Consider the following 23,805-nt stretch of genomic DNA (forward strand, 5'->3'; position numbering starts at 1 on the left):
GTTGTCAACCCTGGATTGGTCTCCAAGGTGCATTTCAAACAGACAGGCAGTTCAAATACCTCCTGTCAATCAAGAAGAAGGTGGCTAACTCCTTTCAGAAAGGGTTTGTGCTTTTGTTTCATCGAAATTGAAAGAAACAAAGAACCTCTCGTTGAATCTGCGTTTGGAAATGGTGTACTTTAGATTGGAACAAAACACATATGTTGCTTTTGTGGCAACTGCAGATGCAACAGATCTTTAGTAATTGCAGTGGGTGATTAAATGTTATTTAAAAAGCAACAGAGAAAATGACACAAAGCTCTCTGACAGCTGAAGATAGAATAAACACATAATACAACATCATAATCCCCAGCCTTTCTGCATCATGTCTCTATGTCAGATTTTTTTTTGGCCGGTTTCTGAAGTGTGGTCTTGCGTATAAAGGAAAATGCTGATTTGTGACAGTTTTTTTTAAATCAATGTTACATAGAAATCAGGATTTTCTTCTTTTGTTTGCATTGTGTCATGTACTGTATTATATTCGCCTACAAAACACTGTCACTATACTTAACAATAAATCCTGTGAAGTGCTTTCAAAAGTCCTCCTGACGTGAAAGCCACTATATCCAATGCAAGTAATATTATTTTTATAAACTCATTAGCTAGCAGTTCAGGAGAAAAATATTTTTTCTTATGGATAAGGCACAGGTGTTTATTGAAAAAGAAACTGAGGAACATTATCTCACATGATAAATGCATCAAGATCACTTCATCTATTATTCCATGTTAAATCTTGGATTCTCTTTCACACAGGCTTCTTTCATCTGATCGGGGGAAAATTCACACGCCAAGTGTTCAATAGATTAAAGGAAGAAAAAGTGAGATACATAGGGAGAGAGACAATGATGATAATCGAGCAGGAACACATTAAGAATAGAACACCACCGAGGAATAGAAGACAGGTATTATAAAGTAACAGTATAAAGCAATTGTGCAAAGCTGAAAATGCTATGTGTTAAAATCCAGTAAAATACGCATTGAGCTAAACCTCAGCTGCATTAGGCACACAAGACATGAATTTCTGGATTTTGAAGCTTTTACTAGATTATACATCACTGAATAGTTCAATGTACTCCTAGGATTGATTTCTTGGTGTAAAGTGCAGAACTGCTTCACGAACAGACACTGGGATTCATCTCTTCTCATTAGCAATCCAATACTTAATGACACATCTTTATTGCAAAGCTGGGAAGGTTAAATAGCTTGCTTGATGTATCTGTCTGGTGGACATAATGGTAAATATTAAAAATAGGCACCCAGACAAAAAGTGCAAAAAAACTTCCATTCCACTAAATGCTCTTTACAAATGACAGGCAATTACATACTCATTCGGCCCCAAAAGTCTATGCTGGTCTTTACACTCCATATGAGCCCACTCCTCCTCATCCCCTTTCCACCCCTCTATTCTCTCTTCCTTTATGCGTAAAGTTTTCTCTTAAATATATTGATGCTATTTGCTTCAACCACAGCTTCCGGCAGCGAGTTCCACATGTTTACCATGTTCTGTGAAGAAGTCTCTCCTAAACCCCCTATTAGACTTAACACTAGCAATAGTTATGTCCTCTAGTTACACACCCAACAAGCAAAGCCCCGTAGACTGCTGTTGGCTTTGGAATCCAGCTAGCATCAACCAACTTCCTGCATCCTAAAAANTGCCAACAGGTCATTACCAATTTGCATCCATGCATGGGAAGCAACAATGGTGGCGACCCGATAACCCAGGAAGCTGGCCAGCTTTGAGAGCATGAGTATTGCACTGACTGGCAGACACTCCTGATCATGCCCCATTTGCTGGTTGGAATTTTATGGACTCCAACTAAAGTATTACCTCTTAATGGGATTCTACTGCATACAAAACCACCTGTATGCGTAAATAAAAACATTCAGTTCATTTATATAAATAAAATGTTGTAAAGTACTTTGCCACATTGTTTATTTTGCATGAGAGATACTATATAAGTGCACGTTTTTATATTCCCCTCCTTTTTCCAACTGACAATTCAATCTCAGCTGTGCTGTCTGGTACAGAACCCCAGGGAACCTCTGCGGGAAGGAAAAGGAACTTGTGCGATTCTTGTAAATTCACTGAAACAAGCGAATTACAATATTAAAGGTTACAGTAGCCCTACACAACTAAAGCAAACGTTTAAAAACACATTAGTCACACAACCTTCTTTTCTTCCACATTCTTTTTGCTTCCCTATTGCTTTTTAAAATTTAAACTTCACTTTAAATTAAGCTGTAGCTCAGCCTATTCATACTAATGTATGTTTCTTTACTTGCTTCAAAACACACACTGCATTGAAAATTGGCTGAAAATTGACACCAATGGAAATAATAATCGCTGCGCATTGGGCATAGAGCTTTTCACTTCTGGAGAACGTGTCAAAGCACTTCACAGGATTTCCTGTTAAGTGTAATGTTATGTCAAAATCCTCCTAGTTTATTCCCCTCTGGTTCCTTCTTCACTGATATCTCTCTCCTCTCATTCCTGTTCCTCTGCACTGAACATCTGCTCATAATGGGTGATTTCAACCTCCACCTAAACACCCCTTGCACCACCTCCTCGGATTTCACTGTCCTCCTCTCCTCCCTAAACCTCACCCTCCACATCAATTCACTGATCCACAACCATGGCCACTCCCTCAACCTCATCATCACACGTGGCCTTGACATTTCCAACCTGTCTATCACGGACAAGGTCATTTCGGACCACTTCCTCATCTCCCTCTCCACAGGTTTATCCTCCTGCTCCAGCCCGGTCACCTGTGGGACACCCCCCAGGGCTCCATCCTTGGGCCTCTTCTTTTCCTTATCTATATGCTCCCTCTGTAGCCGCATAAATAAATATAATGATTTATTTAAACATTAGGGATTTCTAGATGATACAAAGAGTATCAAGTAAAACTTGAATATTACAGAGAGAACAGTTTTTAAATAAAAATGCGGAAAATTAATGAATTACATGTACCAATTTATATTTTGGGCATTTAAAATATGCGAAATTAACATGTCTAGTTACTAAGGTTCAGTTATTTTAAATTCTATAGAAAACATTGTCACATCAATTGTTGCATGCTTAATATAGGATTATATCTTCTACACAATTACTGATTGCAAATGTAGTCTGGCAAACATTCAGATTTTTAAAGATTGTTTCCTTGGGAGATAAAACTATTACATAGATATGACAAAATACTTTGCTAAATTCCCACAATTTGCAAAGTGCACTTTCAATTATGCAATTTAATCTGCATTTTGATCCATTATTTATTAGCATAAAGTAATCCAGAGGTCAAATAAGCAGCACTAGAAAGACGTGGACACAAATTAAGAACCCGAGTACATAAAAATGGCTACCGGCAGGCAGCAAGTTACACGCATGCACAAACGTACTGCTGCTATGCTTTATTTGGCTAGCTTCTATGGTATAAATGAATATCTTAAAAGTTAATCTGGTTGGAGCCTTGAGCAACTGAAAATGGAGCAGCTGCGGGTACCAACATAAAACAGGGTTATGGAACTTCACTACGTGCAAGCAAATATAAACAGCACTGTATTATGGAAATTTTCTGTCTAAGGAGCTCAATAAAAGACAGAACTATTACTTTGGACTCATGTATAAATAACCTATTAATACAATGTCAACAATTTAGTGAAGTAGTGCTGACATTAAACATTCCCAAATCAAATAAATGCAAGTTAATTCACAACAATTCTATCAATGTACAAGATGTTCATTAACCATTTGTTAAGCTCTCAGAAGTCAAATTTGGCACACAGTACCAAATCTGCAAATAAAAACAGCATCTAGTAACTTATGTAAGTAAACTATTACTATAGTTAATAGTGCTATACATATACACAAGGTTAGATAAAGGGAACATTATCTGATTGGTGGGATATGACGAGCAGTGTGCCCCAGGATTCTGTATTGGGACCTCAGCTTTCCACCATATAAATATATAAGAGATATTGTATGAAGCAATGTTATTGTATATCCAAATTCGGGGATAATACAAAGTTAGGAGGCACAGTAAATTGTGTAGATGGGAGAAGGAAGTTACAAAGTGACATAGACAGATTAGTTGAGTGGGCAAAACTGTGGCAGACGGAGTTCAATGGGAAATTGAGGTCATTCACTAAGGATTCAAAAAAGACAAATCAGAATATTTTCTTAACAGTAAGAAGCTAGGAACTGTGGAAGAACAAAGGGATTTGGGTATCCATGTATACAAATCACTAAAAGCTAGTTCACAGGTACAAAAATGATTCTAAAAGGGTAAAAGAATGTTAGGTTTTATCTCAAGGGTGCTGGAATACATAGGTGAGGAAATGATTTTCCAGTTGTACAGAACATATCTGGAGTACGGCATTCAGTTTTGGATACCGTACCTCAGGAAAGATATATTGCCCCTGGAGCGGGTACCCATGCAGATTCACCAGAATGATACCAGGGCTTAAAGGGTTACATCCTGGTGGTCCAATGTTTTGGGTGTCGAGGGCTGGATTCTACATTTGAGAAATGACCACAGGCCACATAAGCAATATTTTGTGTTTCCCTTCCAAAAATGTAAAAGAATCATACAAAAATCCTTTGTTTTAAATTGTGTGACTGTATTATTTAATAATGATCATTTCAAATGAAAATATATGCATCAAATGTTGTAATGTATTACAGTCAAAACACAAGATATCAACTCAGCATAATAATAATAATAATAATAATCCTTGCATTTGATATAGCGCTTTTCACGTCGGGAGGACATCCCAAAGCGCTTCACAGAACACACTGTAAAGTGAAATTGACTGTATATTTGTGGGCGAACGCGGCACCCAATTGCGCACAGCAATGTCCCACAAACAGTCGTGGATTGAAAATGACCAATTTATTATTGTTTTTGGTTTTGGAGGGATTATTATTAGGTGCGTGGAGTAAGGAAACTTGCCCAAGGTTTCGCCCTGTACAGTGTACAGTGCACCCGAGGCTCTGAGTAGTGACGAACACCTGTCACCTGCTTAGAATACCAACATTATTTTTAAAATCCTGATTTAAAGTGGAAATTCACACTACAACCTAAATCTGCCCCCCCAAAAAGAAATCCAAACATGACAAATAAAAGTCACCTTCTAACTAAGTTCAATCAGAGCAATGTAGAGATACAGTTCATTCCTCTTAATCATCTTCAAAGTTGACACTAACTTACCAGTGTGACCTGAGCTACAGGCACCTGATAAACAGACAGTTGCCTCTGTTGTGCAAGTCACTGTTGAATGACCATTCCAGAGGCAAATGCCTGCAACAAATAATGCATCATCATCTCAGTTCAATTTTTTTTCCAAAGATAGGCGCATTTGTGAAAGCTCTCCAAAAACATTTCTGGAACGCTGCAGTTCTAAATAATCTTCAGTTTAGGTTATTATTGCAATTTAAATATTAACTAAAATAGCTGCACCGATAATATCTGACACCAAATTGCACATAAACTATGTAATATCAGAAAACTGTACATTCATTCAGATAATAAAATACAGGTTATAGACAAAGTATTCATATCTGTTTTAGTAATATTACAAAGAAAATGGTCATTAGCTGCTATTTTTTAAGAAACATATAGAATATCAACATTAATCTTCTGTTTCTCTTTAAACATCCTTCCCCAAAATAGTTTCCAAAATCCAGCAAAGAGATGTACACAAAATTGACAAAGCAAAGCCCACAGCAGAGAATTACACAAGTACACAGCCACAATTCTACAGATTTACAGTCCATGATAGCAAACAACTTGAAACAAAATCTACAACAGACGAATAGTCTTATAAACGTCTAATTGGATTGATTGTTATTCAGCATGGTTGCTACATGCTGACCCAGTGTACTGACAAATACCATATGGCTCTGAGTAACTCAGACACAGTTTTGCACCCAAAGTAGCATGATCACATGCTGCTGTGTCTGACAACATGGTGATGCACACCAAAACAGGTGCATGCTTTGCATTTGATTAATGTGATGTGGCCAATATTAGCACATTGACCACAAGTTGCAGCTGTTACACCATTTCTTGAAAAAACATTAAGTCGAGGGTGGGGGAAATCTTCTGTAGATTAAAAAAAGGTCATCCTTATCTGGAATCTTGCCAGCCCAGACACATTAGGCCATTTTAACCCAAACAAATCTAACAGGATAGATAATCGAAAAAAAATTAAAGGTCACAATGCTCATGTTTAGTCTTTATCCACTGTTTAAGGAACCTCACCCACTGAAGAGTATATTCTATGAAGCTCTTTGAGATGTCTCAACGACCTGACAAGGCGCTATACCAAATGTAAGGATTATTACCATTATATTGGAGTCCCGTGTTAACATTGCACAATAGTGTAAGAATTAAATGCTGAAGTTTTTTTCCTGTGCAAAGTGAGTGTGAAGAGATTAATTCCCAATCCTACTGGATTCAGAGTCACAGCACAAAACAACCTTCTCATTGGCTCTAATTGGCAATGAAAAAAGAATGAGGCAACATCAGGGTGGTCCAACCTTTTGGCTGCTGAGGGCCGCATGCCCTAATTGAGAAACGTCCGCGGGCCGCATAAGCAATATTTTGAGTTCCCCTGGCAGAAACAGCATACTATTTACACGGAAGGATGTCTCAAAGCATTTGACACTGCCGGCTGGGCACCAAAGCTGGGTGTTGGAGCCGAGGGAGGTAGGGTGGGGAGGGGAAAAGATGATCTAAAGCATGGTCAAAGAATTAGGTGTTGACATGCTTTGAAAGAGGGGAGGGAGCGAGCGTGTCGGAAGGACTCCGGGAATGGAGCTCCAGAGAGCGGAGGCAAAATGGTGATGGTGATGGTTTCGTCAGTCTATCTCCGAATCTTGCTAATTCTCTCCCATTCACGTGCTCTTTCCTAAACCCCGCTTCCCTCACATTCACTGTTCCTTCTTTCACACTCATTCACTTTCAGTCTGTATCTTTGTTCATTCCTCAACTGCAGCAATAAAACTTGCAACTCCTCAAGCTTCAGTGGTTAAAAGAGGTAGGTTGATAAAAAAAAATTAAGATATCCTATTTATATGTCAACAAGACCGAGGCCCTCTGCTTGGCTTCCATCAGCGCCTCCGTACCTCGGGCACTGACAGTAACACCCTCCATGGATGCACTCTACATCTCAGAGAGTCAATCCGCAACCTTGGGATCCTGTTTGACCCTCAATTGTCCTTCATATCCCACATCCGTGCCATGACCAGCTCCACCTATCCCCACCTCCACGACATCGCCCAGCTCCGTCACCGTCTCACACTGCAGGCTGCCGAGACCCTCATACACGCATTCATAACATCCAGGCTTGACTATGCAAACTCCCTGCTTAATGTCCTTCCTGAGTCCTTCCTCCATAGGCTGCAGATCATCCAGAACTCTGCAGCCCATGTGCTCTCCTGCACCAAGCTCGGCGATCCTATCACCCCCTACCCTCGCCCAATTTCTCTGGCTTCCCATCATTCAAGAGGATACAGTTCAAGATCCTGGTCCTCACTTTCAAAGCTCTCTGTTGCCTTGCTCCCCCCTATCTCTGCAACCTCCTAACCCCCTACCAACCTGCCCGCTACCTCAGCAGTCTCTGGCCTGCTTCATGTCCCCCACCTCGCCCGGCCCACTCTGCCCCCACCCTCTGGAACTCCATCCCACAGTACCTCTGCCTCGCCCCTCCCTTGCCTCCTTCAAGACCCGTCTCAAGACCCTCCTTTTTGACTATGCCTTTTTGGTCACCCTTCTTCCCCACCTGCCCTCCACCCTCGCCGATCCCGACCCCAGCTCGGGTCCAAGTCCCTAACTGTCCAGCACCTTGGGATGTCCTCCCGAATTGAAGGGCACCACACAAATGCAATTTTGTTGTTATAATTGTGCAGTCAACAACAACAACATTACATTTGTATAACGCCTTTTACATCGGGAGGATGTCCCAAGGCGCTAGACAGTCAGGGACCTGGACCTCAACTGGGGTCGGGATGGGGGAGGGTAGAGGACAGGGAGGGTAGGAGAGTGGCCAAAGCCTCGGTGAACGAGGAAGATTTTGAGACTCGCCTTGAAAAAGTCAAGGGAGGGAGCAAGGTGAACAGAATGTGGGATGGAGTTCCATAGGGTGGGGGACAGAAAGGCTGAAGGCCCGGCTGCCAATGGTGGAGCAGGCCGGATGGGGGAATGTGGAGCAGGCCAGAAACTGCTGAGCGAGGGAGCGGACAGGTTGATATGGGGTCAGCAGATCGCAGAGGTAGGGAGGGGCAAGGCCTTATATATGTATATATTGTGTACACTGTTGGGGAAAGTCCGCATTGTAATTATATGTCAATACTCATTTTTACACCTCCTTTATTGTGTTGGAATTGATTCTATATCTGTGTCCATTAGTCATTATATTTGTATCCGTTAGTGATACTGGAGGCTGGGAGCAGAGATTCAAAATCAATGCAATACTATCTATAATGATTAAACCAGTTTTAGCAGGTGATCTGAAACCCAATTGCATAACATAAGTTAGTTACATACTCCATTTTCAATGATGATTTAACACCATTTCAAATGATGCTGAAAGCCACACGGGATAAATTGGCATAGGAAATGCTCCTAAAATCATATGAAATAAAAAGCTAAAAAGAGTGGTTTGCTGGAAGGATAACATGTTTATATTACATTTTATTTCAGCTAAACTCTTAATGCTGCTAAATTCAGAGGTACAGATTTTTGTCAAAAAAAGATCAATTTTATCCAGACAATCATTTGAACATTAACAAGTGTGAATGAAGAATAAAATATAAGGCATTGAGTTCTGTCTAAAATATATTTCTTAGCCTAAAGAACTGGCAATTACAATTATTTTGAACTTTCCTTGCAAGCATGTCTAACATTGATAGACAACAACAACAAAATTACATTTGTAAAGTGCCTTTCAAGTTGGGAGGACGTCCCAAGGCGCTGAACAACTGGACAAAGAACAACTGTGCTATAAACAACAGATCATTATTATCTGGAAAAACTGTATTCAAGGATTCACCTGTACAGTTGTGTTAATTGTCGATTTGTAAACAAAAAGTAATTGAACTATAACTTTTGCAATTTCTAAGTAGATTTTGAAAAGATTGGAACATTCAGAGTAGGAGAATGCTTACAGTTGGAAGGAATCAGCTTGATTTCACAACTAGGAATTTATTGCTTGGTTTCGTTCCTTAAGTTACATATCCGATATTCTCATCCAACAGTTATCATTATAGGAGACAGCTGTCTGGTATAGTGCTGAAAAGACTGTGTTGTATTTATCCCAGTATCAATGTTTCTGCTATACACAGCTGAATGTCGTAAAATACAAGTAGTTAAAAAAGATCATAACAATTACATTGAACGACAAGGTATAACAAATTTAAAAATAAAAGTATTAAGTACTTGGCAAATCAAAACAGGAAAAGCAGCTTTGCTGATGCTTTTCCCAATACCATAGAAGCACATATGCTATTATTCATAGAGCTGTTTCCTGATCCGCAAGTTTAACTCACGAGGAAATAAGTCATGTGCACTGTCAATGCACTGAAGGTACACTGTATTTAATGTAGGAAGAATTGATTTTTTTTACAGCATTGGTTACAATTACCTAAAACTGATTCACTTGATGAACTGTTTGGGTTTTGAGACCTGCGAGGCATTTCTGCACAAAAGTCATTGAACTAAATTACTATTTGCACGGTTTCTTAGATGAGACTAGATGAGAGAGGTTAACTAGCAATATAGGTGGATGTTTAAAAAAGTTAGCAATGTATTGTGACTACATAGATTCAATTTAATTCAATTTCCAAGAAGTATATTTGTACTGAACAGAACAAGAGAAAAGGAAATGCTATATAAAAAAAAGTAGTATTAGATTTGGGACTACCTGAAGGAAATGAAAGAACTTAATCAGGGGGAAAAGTACTTCACATGGGGACAAAAAATCCAGGAAAGGACTATTATTTGAACGGAATGAAAATAATATGCATGGAAAATGAAAAGGACCTGGGGGTTCTAATTGATAATAAATTGAACCTCTTGCAACAATGCTCTGTGGCAGTAAGTAAAGCAAATCAGATGTTAGGATGTATCAAAAGATCAATAGCAAGCTGAAATAGTGGGGTAATCCTGCCATTGTATAAATCACTGGTGCGACCATACTAGTACTGTGTACAGTTCCGGTCGCCGCAGGACAAAAAGGATATGGGAGAAATCGAGAGGATACAGAAGAGGGCAACCAGAAAGACTGAGGGAATGGAGAGACTGGACTACATAGGAATATAGGAACAGGAGGAGGCCGTTCAGCCCTTCGAGCCATTTAATTAGATCATGGCTGATCTGTACCTCAACTAATCCATTCAATTCCAATTTCCTGCTTTCTCCCCATATCCCTTAATACCCTGACCTACCAAAAATCTATCAAACTCACTCTTGAAGGTGTGGATGGATCCAGCATCCAAGGCCTTTTGGGGGAGAGAATTCCAGATTTCTACCATCCTTTGAGTGAAAAAATGCTTCCTGATTCCACTATTAAATGGCCTGGTTCTAATTTTAAGACTATGCCCCTTGATTCGGATTCCCCCACCAGAGGAAATAGCTTCTCTGTATCTACCCTATCAAATCTCTTTATCATCTTAAACACCTCAATCAAATCAGCCCTCAACCTTCTAAACTCAAGGAAATACAATCCAAGTTTGCGCAGCCTTTCCTTGTAACTTAACCTTTTAGGCCTGGTAACATCTGGTGAACCTGCGATGCACCCCCTCCAGGCCCAATATATCTTTCCTGAGGTGTGGTGCCCAAAACTGAGCGCAGTCTCCAGATAGGGTCTGACTGACGCTCTATACAGCTGAAGGATCATTTCTACTCCCTTTGTATTCCCGGCCCTTTGAGATAAAGGACAACATTCCATTCGCCTTTTTGATTAATTTTTTGCACCCGGGATCTAGTTTTTAGTGCTTTGTGTATATGGACACCCATCTCTTTGCTCCTCCACAGTTATAATTTCTCCCCATTAAGAAAATATTCTGCTTTATCTTTTTTCAGTCCATAGTGGATGACCTCACACTTCCCTACATTGAACTCCATCTGCCACAGCTTTGCCCACTCATTTAATCTGTCTAAGTCCCTTTGTAACTTCCTACTCCCACCTACACAAATTACTGAGCCTCCTAGCTTAGTGTCATCTGCAAACTTGGATATAAAACTTTCTATTCCTTTATCCAAGTCATTTATATATATATATATGGCGAATAGCTGGGGTCCTGATACAGACCCCTGGGGGAAACCACATGTCATGTCCCGCCAATCAGAGAATGTTCCTTTTATCCCTACTATTTGTTTCCTGCCTCCCAACCATGTCACAAAGTTATCTCTGACTCCATTCGGTTCCTTTTTCGCTAATAATCTTTTGCGTGGAACCTTATCAAATGCCTTCTGAAAATGCGAAACCTTAGGCAAGTTTCCTTACTTCACACGCCTAATAATAATCCCTCAAGAAAAAAACAATAATAAATTGATCACTTCAATCCACAACTGTTTGTGGGACACTGCTGTGCGCAATTTGGCTTCAGCATTTCGCCCACAAATATACAGTTAATTCATTTTACAGTATATTCTGTGAAGCGTTTTGAGACATCTAGAAGACATGAAAAGCGCTACATCAAATGCAAGGATTATTATTATTATTATAAAGTCCATATAAACAACATCCATAGACAATCTCTTATCTGCCATTTTAGTGACCACCTCAAAAAATTCAACTAGCTTAGTCGACACGACCTACCCTTCACATACCCATGCCAACTCTCTTTGACTAGCTCATACCTGTCCGAGGGTTCAGTCACTCTGTCCCTGATGATGAATTCCAGTATTTTCCCTACAACTGACGTTAAGCTGACAGGTCTGTAGTTTCCTGGTTTCTCCTTCCCTCCCTTCTTAAATTATTCACAATTTTCCAATCTAAGGGCACAATTCCCAATCTAGTGAGCTTTGGAAAATTATTACGAATACATCTGCAATTTCCTCTCCTTTTTCCTTCAACACCCTGGGGTGGATCACCTATCAGGTCCTGGAGATTTGCGTATCTTGAGTCTCATTATTTTCTGCATCACCATTTTTTTATTTATATTAATTTTATTAAGCATTTCTCTTTTGACTTATTTTTAGGTTCCCCTGTACAGCTAGTATTTTGTCCTCATCCTCTACTGTAAAAATGGTAGCGAAATATTTATTTACAAGTCAGCCATTTTCTTATTTTCCGTTATAGTCTCACCTACAGCTGTCTTTAACGGACCCACATTCCCCTTGACCATTCTCTTTCTTTTAATATATTTATAAAAGCTTTTACTATTGATTTACTATTGATTTTAATATCCCTTGCAAGTTGTTTCATACTCCCTTTTTGCTCCTCTTATTACTTTCTTTGTATCCCTTTGTTGTCTTTTGTAGCTCCCCCAGTCCTCTGCATTCCCACTTTTTCTTGCATTTGAGTAAGCCTTTTCTTTTAGTCTCTAACCTCTTTTGTCTGCCACAGTTGCTTAACTACACGATTGGAGCTTTTGCATTTAGTGGAGTCCTGTAGCTCAATGGTTGAGCACTCGCTTTGCAAGTGAGAGACCTGAGTTCAATCCCAGGCAGGGCGAAACCTTGGGCAAGTTTCCTTACTCCACACACCTAATAATAATCCCTCCAAAACCAAACAATAATAAATTGGTCATTTTCAATCTACGACTGTTTGTGGGACATTGCTGTGCGCAATTGGCTGTCGCGTTCGCCCACAAATATACAGTCAATTCACTTTACAGTGTGTTCTGTGAAGCGCTTTGGGACGTCCTCCCGACGTGAAAAGCGCTATATCAAATGCAAGGATTATTATTATTATTTAGGGGTTTGTACTTGTTCTGTATTGTATCAAATACTTTTTGAAGACTTCCCATTGTTCATCTGCAGGTTTACCCACTAACAGTTCAGCCCAGTTTACTGTAGTCAATATATTTCTCACCCCATCGAAGTTTGCCTCACTTAAATTTCAAACCTTGGTTTGGGACTCTCCCAAATCCAATGTCAAATTCAATCATATTATGACCACTATTTGCAAAATGTTCCCTTACAGTCAAATTGCTAACTAGTTCTGGCTCATTACCAAATCCAGTAAGGCTTGTTCCCTTGTTGGTTCTAAAAGATACTGTTCCAAAAAAAACTATCCTGAATACATTTTAGAAATGCGTTGCCTTTACTACCTGAGGTGTCCTGCTTCTCCCAGTCTATGTGGAAATGAAAATCTCCCATTATAACCACAATGCTTTTGCTACATGCTTCCCTGATCTCCGTATTTATACATTTCACCACTATATCACAACTCTTTGGAGGTCTGTAGACTACTCCCAACAGTCTTCCTCCTTTGCTGTTTCTTAATTCTACCCACAGTGTTTCCACTACCTGACTGCCCTTACTGAAATCTTTCCTTTCCATAACTGTAATAGTATATTTTATCAATATTGCTACTCCTCCTCCTTCCCCAAAATCCGGTCTAAAGATCTTAAAGCCTGGAATATTTAGCTCCCAGTTCTGCCTAGCTTGTAACCAGGTCTCTGTAATGGCTACTGCATCATACCCTTTAAGCTGAATTTGTGCTTCTAACTCATTTGTTTTACTTCTCATGCTATAAGTCTCACATCTTACTTGGGTAACTGTCCCCAACATGCCTATACGCCCTGAAGATGTTCTTCTCACACTTTTGGACTTGTTACACCTTTTGTGATAACTTCCTATTACCTTTTTCTTTCCTGTAGTATTTATGTTATCTTTATGTCTTTAATCTTTAAGATTCCAGACTGGCTTAGCAAGATGGAGTGTGCACCATGGGTGGTGAACAGGCTCCCTTGAGAGACGGTTAAAGCAGGAAGTGTTGATTCCTTGAAACACAGATTAGATAGTTTTGTTTTAGGAAATAACATTATGGGGTACAGTACATAGGTAGTTCAGAACACATGTGCAAGCGACCTCCAGGAAGGTGGAAGGCAAACTAGATGAACCTTGTTTTTTTTTGTCTAGCATTTCTTATGATTTTTTGTTAATTAACTTCACGCTTGAGTTTTGAAAAGAATATTTTACCAAATGTTACTTTTACACAGTGGAACATATTTAAGATCACATTTCATGTAATTTCTTTTAAGAAAGTTGTTAAGTTTCAGTATGTTTGAATGGTATCCTGCTCCAGTAGAGAAATCCAGCTGGTAACACTGCACCTGTGAAACAACAGTACTAACCTATCATCTGGTGCATCCATAAAGGCATTGTGTTGCTATGTTGTCCACATAGACAAATTCCTATGCTGTCCATGTTCAAATTTCTGCTGAATACTAGATTATATACAACCGTATAAATATGCTCTTTCATTCTTTAAAATGTCAACCTCAAAACAAATCATTCCACAAAGGGGAAGAATATAAAAACAGTACATTTTAAGATTTGCCTCATATAAAAGATTTAATGAAATACTAGCGAGTTTTCACTTTTCATAGCTTATGTGCCATATCAGAATTTTATCGTTAACACCCAAATGAAAATATTAAAAAAGCTTAATTCCTTATCAACGCAACATAAATGATAGAATATTAATCCCAGTTGAGTTCAATTTCATCAGATTAAAAATTCCTAGTCCACAATTGGAATTCAAAAGTGTTTATGATTAAATTCCCTACTCTTGCATAAAAGTAACTTGTAAATGTTCACTTTGAAAGTATACTCCATCGAGATTTCAAAAAGATCCTGAAAGTATTGTGAAAGTAATGAAGACATTACATGGAAATCCAAACACTCACATACATTGCACAGAGAATATTTCACAGAAATTTTTCATATTTTACTAACCATACCGCTAATAAATCAAGACTCTCAGTTGAGGCTATAAACCAGAATCTGCAACTTTCAAAACATATTCGTGCATCAATTAATCTTACCCCGGTTGGTTGAAAAATCAATCCATCCACTTCATGGCTGACTTCACGGGCAAAGCTTCCTTCCAGCAACTGAATTAAAAAAAGAATAGGTACAATTTCAACTCTGAAGTGATCATTTGAATAAAAAGATGGAAAACCAATTCAAGCTAGAAGACCTCACATATATTTAATACAAGTCCTTAAAACAAGCTCCTTCAAAATAATAACACTAGATTAATAATGTACATTTTACAGATTTGAGTTCAGAATAACAAAATACAGATACTTGAATTCTAACAAGACTGAAGGTCGAATTGGTCACATTAAGTGCCTCTACTCCTGATTAATAATAGTAATATAAATAGTTTACCATAATGCAATTTCTCCTATTTCTACCTTTTTGATCAGGGCAAATTAAAGTATTCATTCTATTCACGTTTTATTGATGCACAATTACGGTTCATTTTATAGCTACCAATTCAGAAATTCAGAACAGTACTAGCAAAAGTCTGGGAACAATTCGACACAACCTTGCTTGGTGGCTATGGTATCAGGAAAATATTGGTTTATTATGGGAAAAAGGTCAGATTTCACTTTAAGTTAAAAACAAGATTTATGAATATTCTTACAATTCAGTATTGGAGAGCTATTTTTCTCAGCTGTGCCTATTACTAGTCCACAATGTATAAGAACAAAACAAATAATAAAATGTTGCCATCAGGGACACACAAACAACGACAACAAATTATATTTGTATAGCGCCTTTTACATTGGGAGGATAGCCTGCCTAAACATTGTTCCACTGCCTAAAAACACCATACAATTGTATATTCAATACATATTTCTGCAAATGTATCAAGCATTACATGTCATATATAAAGCATTTTAATTAAGGTTAAATTAATATTTGCACCATTTTCTACCAGACTCTCTTTCACTGAGAGAACAGTCTAGATTGGGCAACAATGTTCGTAATAACAAAATTTAGGGATAGTTATTCTCTCTGTGAATTGAAAGATTAAGAACTGGTAGCAGTGATGTTAAAACTACTGAAATTGAGGATTGAACAAAATAAGTTATAACCTTTCAAACATTATTTTTACTATTAATCAGAAAACTCTTCTGGCCTCTTTGAAATTACTTAGCTATGTATCCAAGTGCCAAGGTCAGACAGCCATCTGTTTCTGCCCTAGTTGTATGCATATACATGCCCTTATCCAGGACAAACACTCATGTGGCAATGTAGCACCTGCTCCCAACACTACCTCAATAATATTATTTCACATTGATTTTACAAGTTTACTCACATCAGAAATAACAAACCTAAAAATATCAATACCACACAATTTATTTTACATTACTTGCAATGTGTATTATCAAGCCTATTCATTTCGTTATCACTTGTTTCTGTAAAGGTCTAGATACTGTGATAGGTTATTAGACAAGTAAGACAAACTGGGTATTGAGTTCGAGCAGGTCTCAATAAAACTAAGTACTGGCTTTGGTTCACAGCCCGAGTTTAATGAAAGATGTACTGCACTGATAGCCACCTTTGTTAGATGCGAAATACAAAGCAATATAGATAGGATAAGAAAGCACATTTCCAGACTAAATCCCAATATCAACTACCAATCTTCAGCAAGCCAGAGGTACAAATCCAAGTTCACCCCTTTAATTGTTGTTTCTCAGATAGGCTGTGAACTTTTGAACGAAAATCAAGTCTGTTTCCAACAACAAACTAATTCCCATGGTCCCTGGTCTTAAATCAACAAACCCTCTTTGGTTAAGTGAGAGTCAATGAACTGTATATTTGTTGAAACCTCATCTGTAATCCATGGTCAGGGCTAAAGTTCCAATCAGCTGGATCAAGATCAAGGAATGTGAAGATTTCCTTCAAAAACAAGGGAAAATATTAGCCCTTGATAGCACATATGTTCATACTCTCAAAGCTTGATCTGGGAACCAGTTGTCCTTCCTGCCTCATCTTTGGGAAAATTATTAGGAAGCACAATCGGAGGGTGGGGGGAAGAATTTTCAATTGAAAAGAAGTACAGTATGTCCCCCTGAGAAAGAGAATTATCATGTTGAATACTTATGGTGACTGAATAAGGCCGTCAAACAACCCAAAGGCTTAAGCAAAATCACTTTAAAAGGTGTGGGGTAACAAAGCACGAAGATGAGAGTAATATACTAATGGCTAGCAAAAGAAACATCAGGAGAGGGCAGAAAACTGTAAGAAACAGCAGCTAGCAATTTGGGATACATTATTGACCATTGATTGAAACAACAACCTGCATTTATACAGCACCTTTCCCTGCAGGGTAGCGTCTTGGAGCACTTAACAGTGGTGGAGCTTGCGGCTAAGCCAGGGAGATGGTGAAGTGACTACATGCACAGTCAAACAGGAAGGTCTTCAGGTGCAAACTAAAGAAGGGCAAGGAGAGGGTAAGGCGGAGGGACTGAGATAGGGTGTTCCAGTTGCGAGACATAGTGGCTGAAAGCACGGCCGCCAATGGTGGAGCGGAGGGAATGAGGGACATGCAAATAGGCAAAGTCAGCTGAGCTAAGAAGTATAGCGAGTCTGAGGGATAGGATGGGAAATTTCAGGTCAGAGCCATTGGTGAGAAGATATTGACGGGAGACTAGGAGATGGATACATTTAAAGATGGTTCTGATTTCACACAGCTCCAACGTAGAACATAGCTGTTTGAATTGTTGGCTTGTTTCCATTTAAAATGTAAAGCTCTCAGATTAGTGCTTTATTTTGCAATATGAAATTTTCATCATAATGGGCCAATAAGTATTGACTGGTTCCCAGCCGCCCCACATCGGCGGACGGGCCTTCAGCTTCTCTTCCCCCACCCTCTGGAACTCCATCCCCCAGTCCCTTCGTCTTGCTCCTTCCCTTGTCTCCTTCAAAGCACATCTCAACACCCTCCTCTTCGACCGTGCATTCGACCACCCTATCCTTCCACCCCACCTGATCCCATGTGGGGTGGAAGGATAGCTTGGGTCCAAATCCCTGACTGTCCAGCACCTTAAGATGTCCTTCCGATGTGAAAGGCACTTTACAAATGTAATTTGTTTGTTGATGTTGGGTCAAATGATTATTTACAACCTTAAAAATGGAACTAATTTCATAAGAAGATTTCTAAATCTTTTCCTTGAAAATTAATTAGTGACTCAAAATTCATTACCATGCTTCTTGGACATGAATTTCTACCTCTTTTCCATTCCAAAAGTTTACGATCCTTTATCTAAGAATTCCTCTGAACATGTTATTGGAGCTGGTTTAGCTTGACAAACAAATATATCAACCTGATTCGGATCTACAAAGGAAGTCTATTGAATTACTCCAAGTTGTCTCAGTACAGCATTTTTTTAAGCACCTTTCCATGGAGAGAAGACTTTAATCTGATCCATCTACTCAATACAGTTTTTAAGACCAGGTTTAAACGTAGAAAGGCAGTATGGTAACTCATTTACTGTGCCAAACAGCTCCTCGGGAACCTTTTCCACTGTTATGATTTTATCAAACCGTTTCTGACAATTTTGTTTTTGAAGGTTTTTTGTTTCTGGGTGAGCAAAGCCCACTTTGTTAAGACTGAGTGTCAGCAGACAGAGCAACATTAAAAACAGTCCCTAAGCTAATGGCAAGATGGCTGAATCTTATTAAAGTTTAAAAACATATGTAATGTTTTTTGATGCACTCGCAGTTGTGATACTGAGTATTTTAAAATCAAATTGAAATGGTCAGTTGTTCATTGATTTCACAAAAATCTAACCTGACATATTTTATATTTCAATATCAGACACTATTAAATAGTTTCTCCCTTATCCAGGGCTGCTTATTAGGGATGTGCAAGAGTGGCAAAGGTGAAATTGGTCATTTATTTATTAAAATATATAATTTAGAGCTGCCACGGGTGGGAGAGTTTGCACTTTATTTAATTCTTATTTTAGTTAGAATCTGAAACTTAGTGTCAGTGAGCAGTGTACTCCATAATTAGTATTTTATGCTCCATGCAAGCTGAACTGAATTGATATTCTGATACTGGAGCCTTCAGCAACATTGTGATTCATTGCATAAAGAGAAAGGCAAAGCTTCTTGTTAGCCAGGTTGGTAAATGAAATTTTAAAAAGTGTTTAGGGAGACAGTTATAACCAATAGTTATGTTTCTGAAAAGAAACTCCAGTAGCTGCTGGAACAGAGAAGAAGAGGAACTTATATTTATATAGTACCCTTCTACAGCATAACGTCAGAGCATTTCATAAAGATGGTTGGATACTGAACAAAATGGTAGGGAGAGAGAGAGTGAAGGGGTAAGGTGAATGTGATGTGACGAAAGAGGAACTTAGAGAGATAGAAAAGAGGCAAGATAGAAGGGTAGAGTGGGGTAGTGGGGGATAGTTCCAGAGGTACCAGGCATTGTTTCTGAATGCTCGGCTAACAAAAGATGATTCAGAAGGGCAGGGATACACAGTAGGCCCGAGTTAGATAAGCAGAAGGGTCTAGGTAAAGCCATCTTTTAAACATCCTCTTTGCTTCTACCTCAACAGCATTTCCTGAGGTAAAACATTCCACATCTTCACAACCATTTGTGTGAAGAAATATTTCCTGATCTCCTTTGTAACTGCCTTGGTTCTGATTTTAAGGCTATGCCCCTGTGTAATGGATCCTTCTACAAAATGAAAGTCTTTGAGAAATTGTTCTAGGGTACCAGTAGCCATTAACGTGAGTGTTCTAGCAACCCTGGTCCAAAATATGAGAGTTAAAGTGGTTTTTAAATTTCCATATTCTAAGGATCAAAGATTTAGGGCTCATCATCAACTTGTTGGAGAGTGTTTCACATGAAGAAGTGGGTTGTGAAGCTGTACTACAAGTATTCTGTCAGGACTGCTTCAACTATAATCTTGTAGAAAATTGACAGTTCAACCACATCATCTCTTAAATCTCTTAAATATTGGATAAAGAGATATCGGTGTGAAATAAATCATGTTAATTGCATCGCAATAATTTTGACTATCGAGTCCAGCAGGAGATTGGTCTGTCCTATGGTGGATATAGAAGTTGCTAGTAAGGACCCTCCATTGCCAATTCCAAACATCTTTCCTGATCAACACTCCAAGCGTTACCGCACATGAAGGGCATAATATAAATGCAAGTTGTTGTTGTTGATGGTTGTTTGTTCCCATCTTAAATCACATGATTACAATGCTTTGCCAGTATATTCACTTTGTTACCTGAACTCATTCTTTTTACCAAATATATTTTCACGTGTTCAGCCTCTGCTCAGGTTTCTGATTAAGACATCCCAATGGAAATCGGCACATTTAAACCCCAACATTTAATTTTGTTATTGTGATTTGTGTCCAACTTTCAATTTCTGAAGGCAACAATCAATCATCCAGAAGAGAACATTCAAGAAAATAAGTCCTTTGAAATGTTTCCCTGAGCTCCAAAGGCAATCGAGCAGATCTTCAGTATAATGATCCAACTACACAATCCAAGCTGGTAACTTTAACCATTTATATTCTGCAGGAGACTTAATATTCTCTTCCACTGAATTTTTGATCTTCTGTCTATCCTTATAACAATCACTCCCATTTGAAAAAAGATATTTATCCCGTTCTATCTTTTAAAGCAGTTCATCAATACTGTGTTAACTCTTTTTGCAATGAGTTGTTTTTCACAACAAAAATGTAAACTTGTAATTTTGCTTAAAATAATAATAATAATCCTTGCATTTGATATAGCACTTTTCACATCTTCTAGATGTCTCAAAGCGCTTCACAGAATATACTGTAAAGTTAATTGACTGTATATATGTGGATGAAACACAGCAGTCAATTGCACACAGCAGTGTCCCACAAACAGTCGTGGATTGAGTGACCAAATCATCATTGTTATAATAATAATAGTAATGGTTACCATCGCTGATCTGGGAGTATGTTTCCTCCGCCTTCTATTCCTTTACAGGTTAAATTCTATGAGTGTCCTCTTCATAACTTATAAATTTATAAACGTATATATTTATAAAAACAATATATAATCATAACTCAGTTATAAAATTAAATTAAAAAATTATTGTTTTTTTCTTGAGAGATTATCATTAGGCTTGTATATACACAGTCTCTCGCAGTGTTTCTCCTGTATAAACACAGCCTCTTCCCTGTCTCCCACTGCATACATATAGCCTCTCCCAGTGTCTCTCACTATATACACACAGCCTCTTCCAGTATCTCTCTTGTGTTAATGTTGTATTCCTGCCTTCTAGTTCCACTGTCAGGGTTAAAGTTATTAGTTTACATCGGTTACCATCGCTGATTTGGGATTATGTTTCCTCTGCCTTCAATTACTTTACAGGTTAAATTCTATGAGTGCCCTCTTCATAACTCAGAGCTTGAAGGACAAATTCATATTTAGCTGTCTTCTGACCTTTCTTTCTCCCAATGACTGAAGCTCTCTAACGTGAGCTAATGCTTCCTCAATTCAGTTATTTTCAAGGAGGCACTGTTAGCATGTTAAAAAGAGACACTACAATTGAAAGGATATTGCATGCTTCAGTCACAGTGAACCAAATGCTTGTACATGGGAGGATAATTTGGTTGTTTAAATCGGATAAAAAAATATCAATACAGTTTGTTATTATCTCATCCAAAAGACAATGTAATTATCAAGTTCCACCAGTAAATATTAAAATTGCGTAAATTGCATCTTTACCTTCAAATCCCCCCCAATTGTCTGGGTTGTCAATCTTCCAGGTGAACTTTTACTTCATAGCTATCTGTGCATGAATTGGCTACTGTTTGCCTTCAAAGTACAGAGTCACTACATTTACAGTAAAATCCTGTGAAGCCCTTTGACACATTTTGATGGTGTGATAACGTGCTTCATCGAATGCAAGTATTATTATAATCAATTTGAACTTATTCCCAATTACACACTTCTTCTGTAGAGCCTTGTGCAGGTTGGGTTCACTCAATTACCATGATGACCTCAGGATCAAGAGGTTTTGGGTGTAAGCCCCGTGTCACGACTCGAGTCCAATACAGGCTGACACTCAATACTGACCATTACTGGGGAGTGCTGCATTGTCAGAATTATCATCTTTTGGATGGGACTTTAAACCAGAGTCCTGTTTGCCTTTTCCTTAGCTGGATGTTAAAACACATGGCATTATTCTCCAAGTGTCCTGGCCAGCAACAATCCAGATGAATTGATCTTTAACTCCTGCCTCTTTGTGAAACCGTGAAACGCACACAATAGCTGTTGTTATTAGATGGTGTTTATAAAAAACACTTGACATCAATTATTGTGAAGTAGCTTAAGAGCTCAAAAAGGACAAAACTGCAATAGAAATACAAGTTCTGTCTTATTGTATCACTATAAAAAAGAATAAATTTACTAGGATAAGGCTGATTAAATGTCCATCAGTGAAATAAGGCAAGAAGATCCTATTGGGTTACATTTTCAAATGTTATTTTATACTTGTTCATTCTGTGCCTTACCCATTTCGGCCAAGCTACTGTTGAAGCATTTACTGTACATCCTGCAAAATATAGCAATATATTCAAGACTTTATGCCACTGGATTGCATTTGACACTTTAAATTTCCTTCATTTTCAATTACAGATCACTTTTATCGTTACTGCATTCTTCTTTTTATTCAACTTTCTAAGAATTAACGACATACTTTGTTTCATAGTACAATGGCAGAGCTCATCATGTGTCCAGAATATTAAAATTTCACATAATCCATTTTCTTTTAGCCATAATACTTCAGATAGGTCATTTAAGTAATTATTACATGTGGAATATCTTTATTGTGGGTCCAGAACATCACAAGGATTACTAGTTCTTATATATCTAATTAACTGTTTTGTCCCTTGGTGGATTCGGGTATCCCAAAAAATTAAAATATTGAATGAAAAAGTTTTTAAGGTACCAATCAAATTACATTTGCACCATTCACTTTATACAGCCTAATGTAGAAGATTGCTTTTTGAAATGGATTATGGAATTAAAATGAAAGTTCAGTCCAATAAGCAAAATGTCAGTTACCTTGGTGCTCCTAACCTTTAAATCTCCCCAAAAATTAAGCAAAACAAAATCTCAATAAAGCACCATTACGTCTGGCTGTGTTGTTCAGTTCATTTTAAGTACATGCAATATATACAATAAAGTGCGCTATATATTTTACTTCCCAGGACATGAGCAATGGTAATACAGAATTTATGTGCACAGTCAGCTGGTGTGCTACTTGTGCACTGGCCTTCCTCTGCCCTAATAAAATGGCCAACTTCTAGGTGATCAGGTTGTCTACAACATCACTGCCTATGTGTTGAGAATGAGTGACATGGGGAGGGGACAACCTGATGACAAGTCAAGACTATTATTTAGCACAGAAAGCCAAAATTGCCAACTTGCCATTCATCAGGTCAATACCAATGTTTCATTCTGTGCAACAACAGGAAGAGACACTGGTGGCGAACCAACCAAGACATCAGCCATTTTTGTGAGCTTGTGAGAGGGTCAACTAAACACACTCAGTGAATAATAATAATAATCCTTGGATTTGATAGAGTGCCTTATCACGTCTGCGAGACGTCTCAAAGCACTTCACAGAATATACTGTAAAGTGAATTGACTGTATATTTTGTGGGCGAAACATGGCAGCTAATTGCGCACAGCAGTGTCCCACAGTCGTGGATTGAGTGACCAAATTATTATTACATTTTTTAATTTTTTAAGGGATTATTACTTCTGGAAAAGTGATCCGCCAATC

General features: G+C 38.3%; 1 protein-coding gene across 3 annotated transcripts in view; it reads right to left on the minus strand.

Annotated features, from left to right (window-relative positions):
• The window catches only part of rngtt (RNA guanylyltransferase and 5'-phosphatase), a 170,265-nt gene that overhangs the window by 69,571 nt on the left and 76,889 nt on the right, over positions 1-23,805 (minus strand). For all 3 annotated transcript variants that reach the window (XM_007905080.2, XM_007905079.2, XM_042333592.1), the window contains exon 12: positions 15,038-15,106. In XM_007905080.2, coding sequence (XP_007903271.1) covers positions 15,038-15,106 — 69 coding nt within the window. The remainder of the gene's footprint in view (positions 1-15,037; positions 15,107-23,805) is intronic.

The sequence above is a fragment of the Callorhinchus milii genome, unplaced genomic scaffold (genome assembly GCF_018977255.1).
Source record: "Callorhinchus milii isolate IMCB2004 unplaced genomic scaffold, IMCB_Cmil_1.0 Scaffold3, whole genome shotgun sequence".
NCBI classification, from domain to species: domain Eukaryota; kingdom Metazoa; phylum Chordata; class Chondrichthyes; order Chimaeriformes; family Callorhinchidae; genus Callorhinchus; species Callorhinchus milii.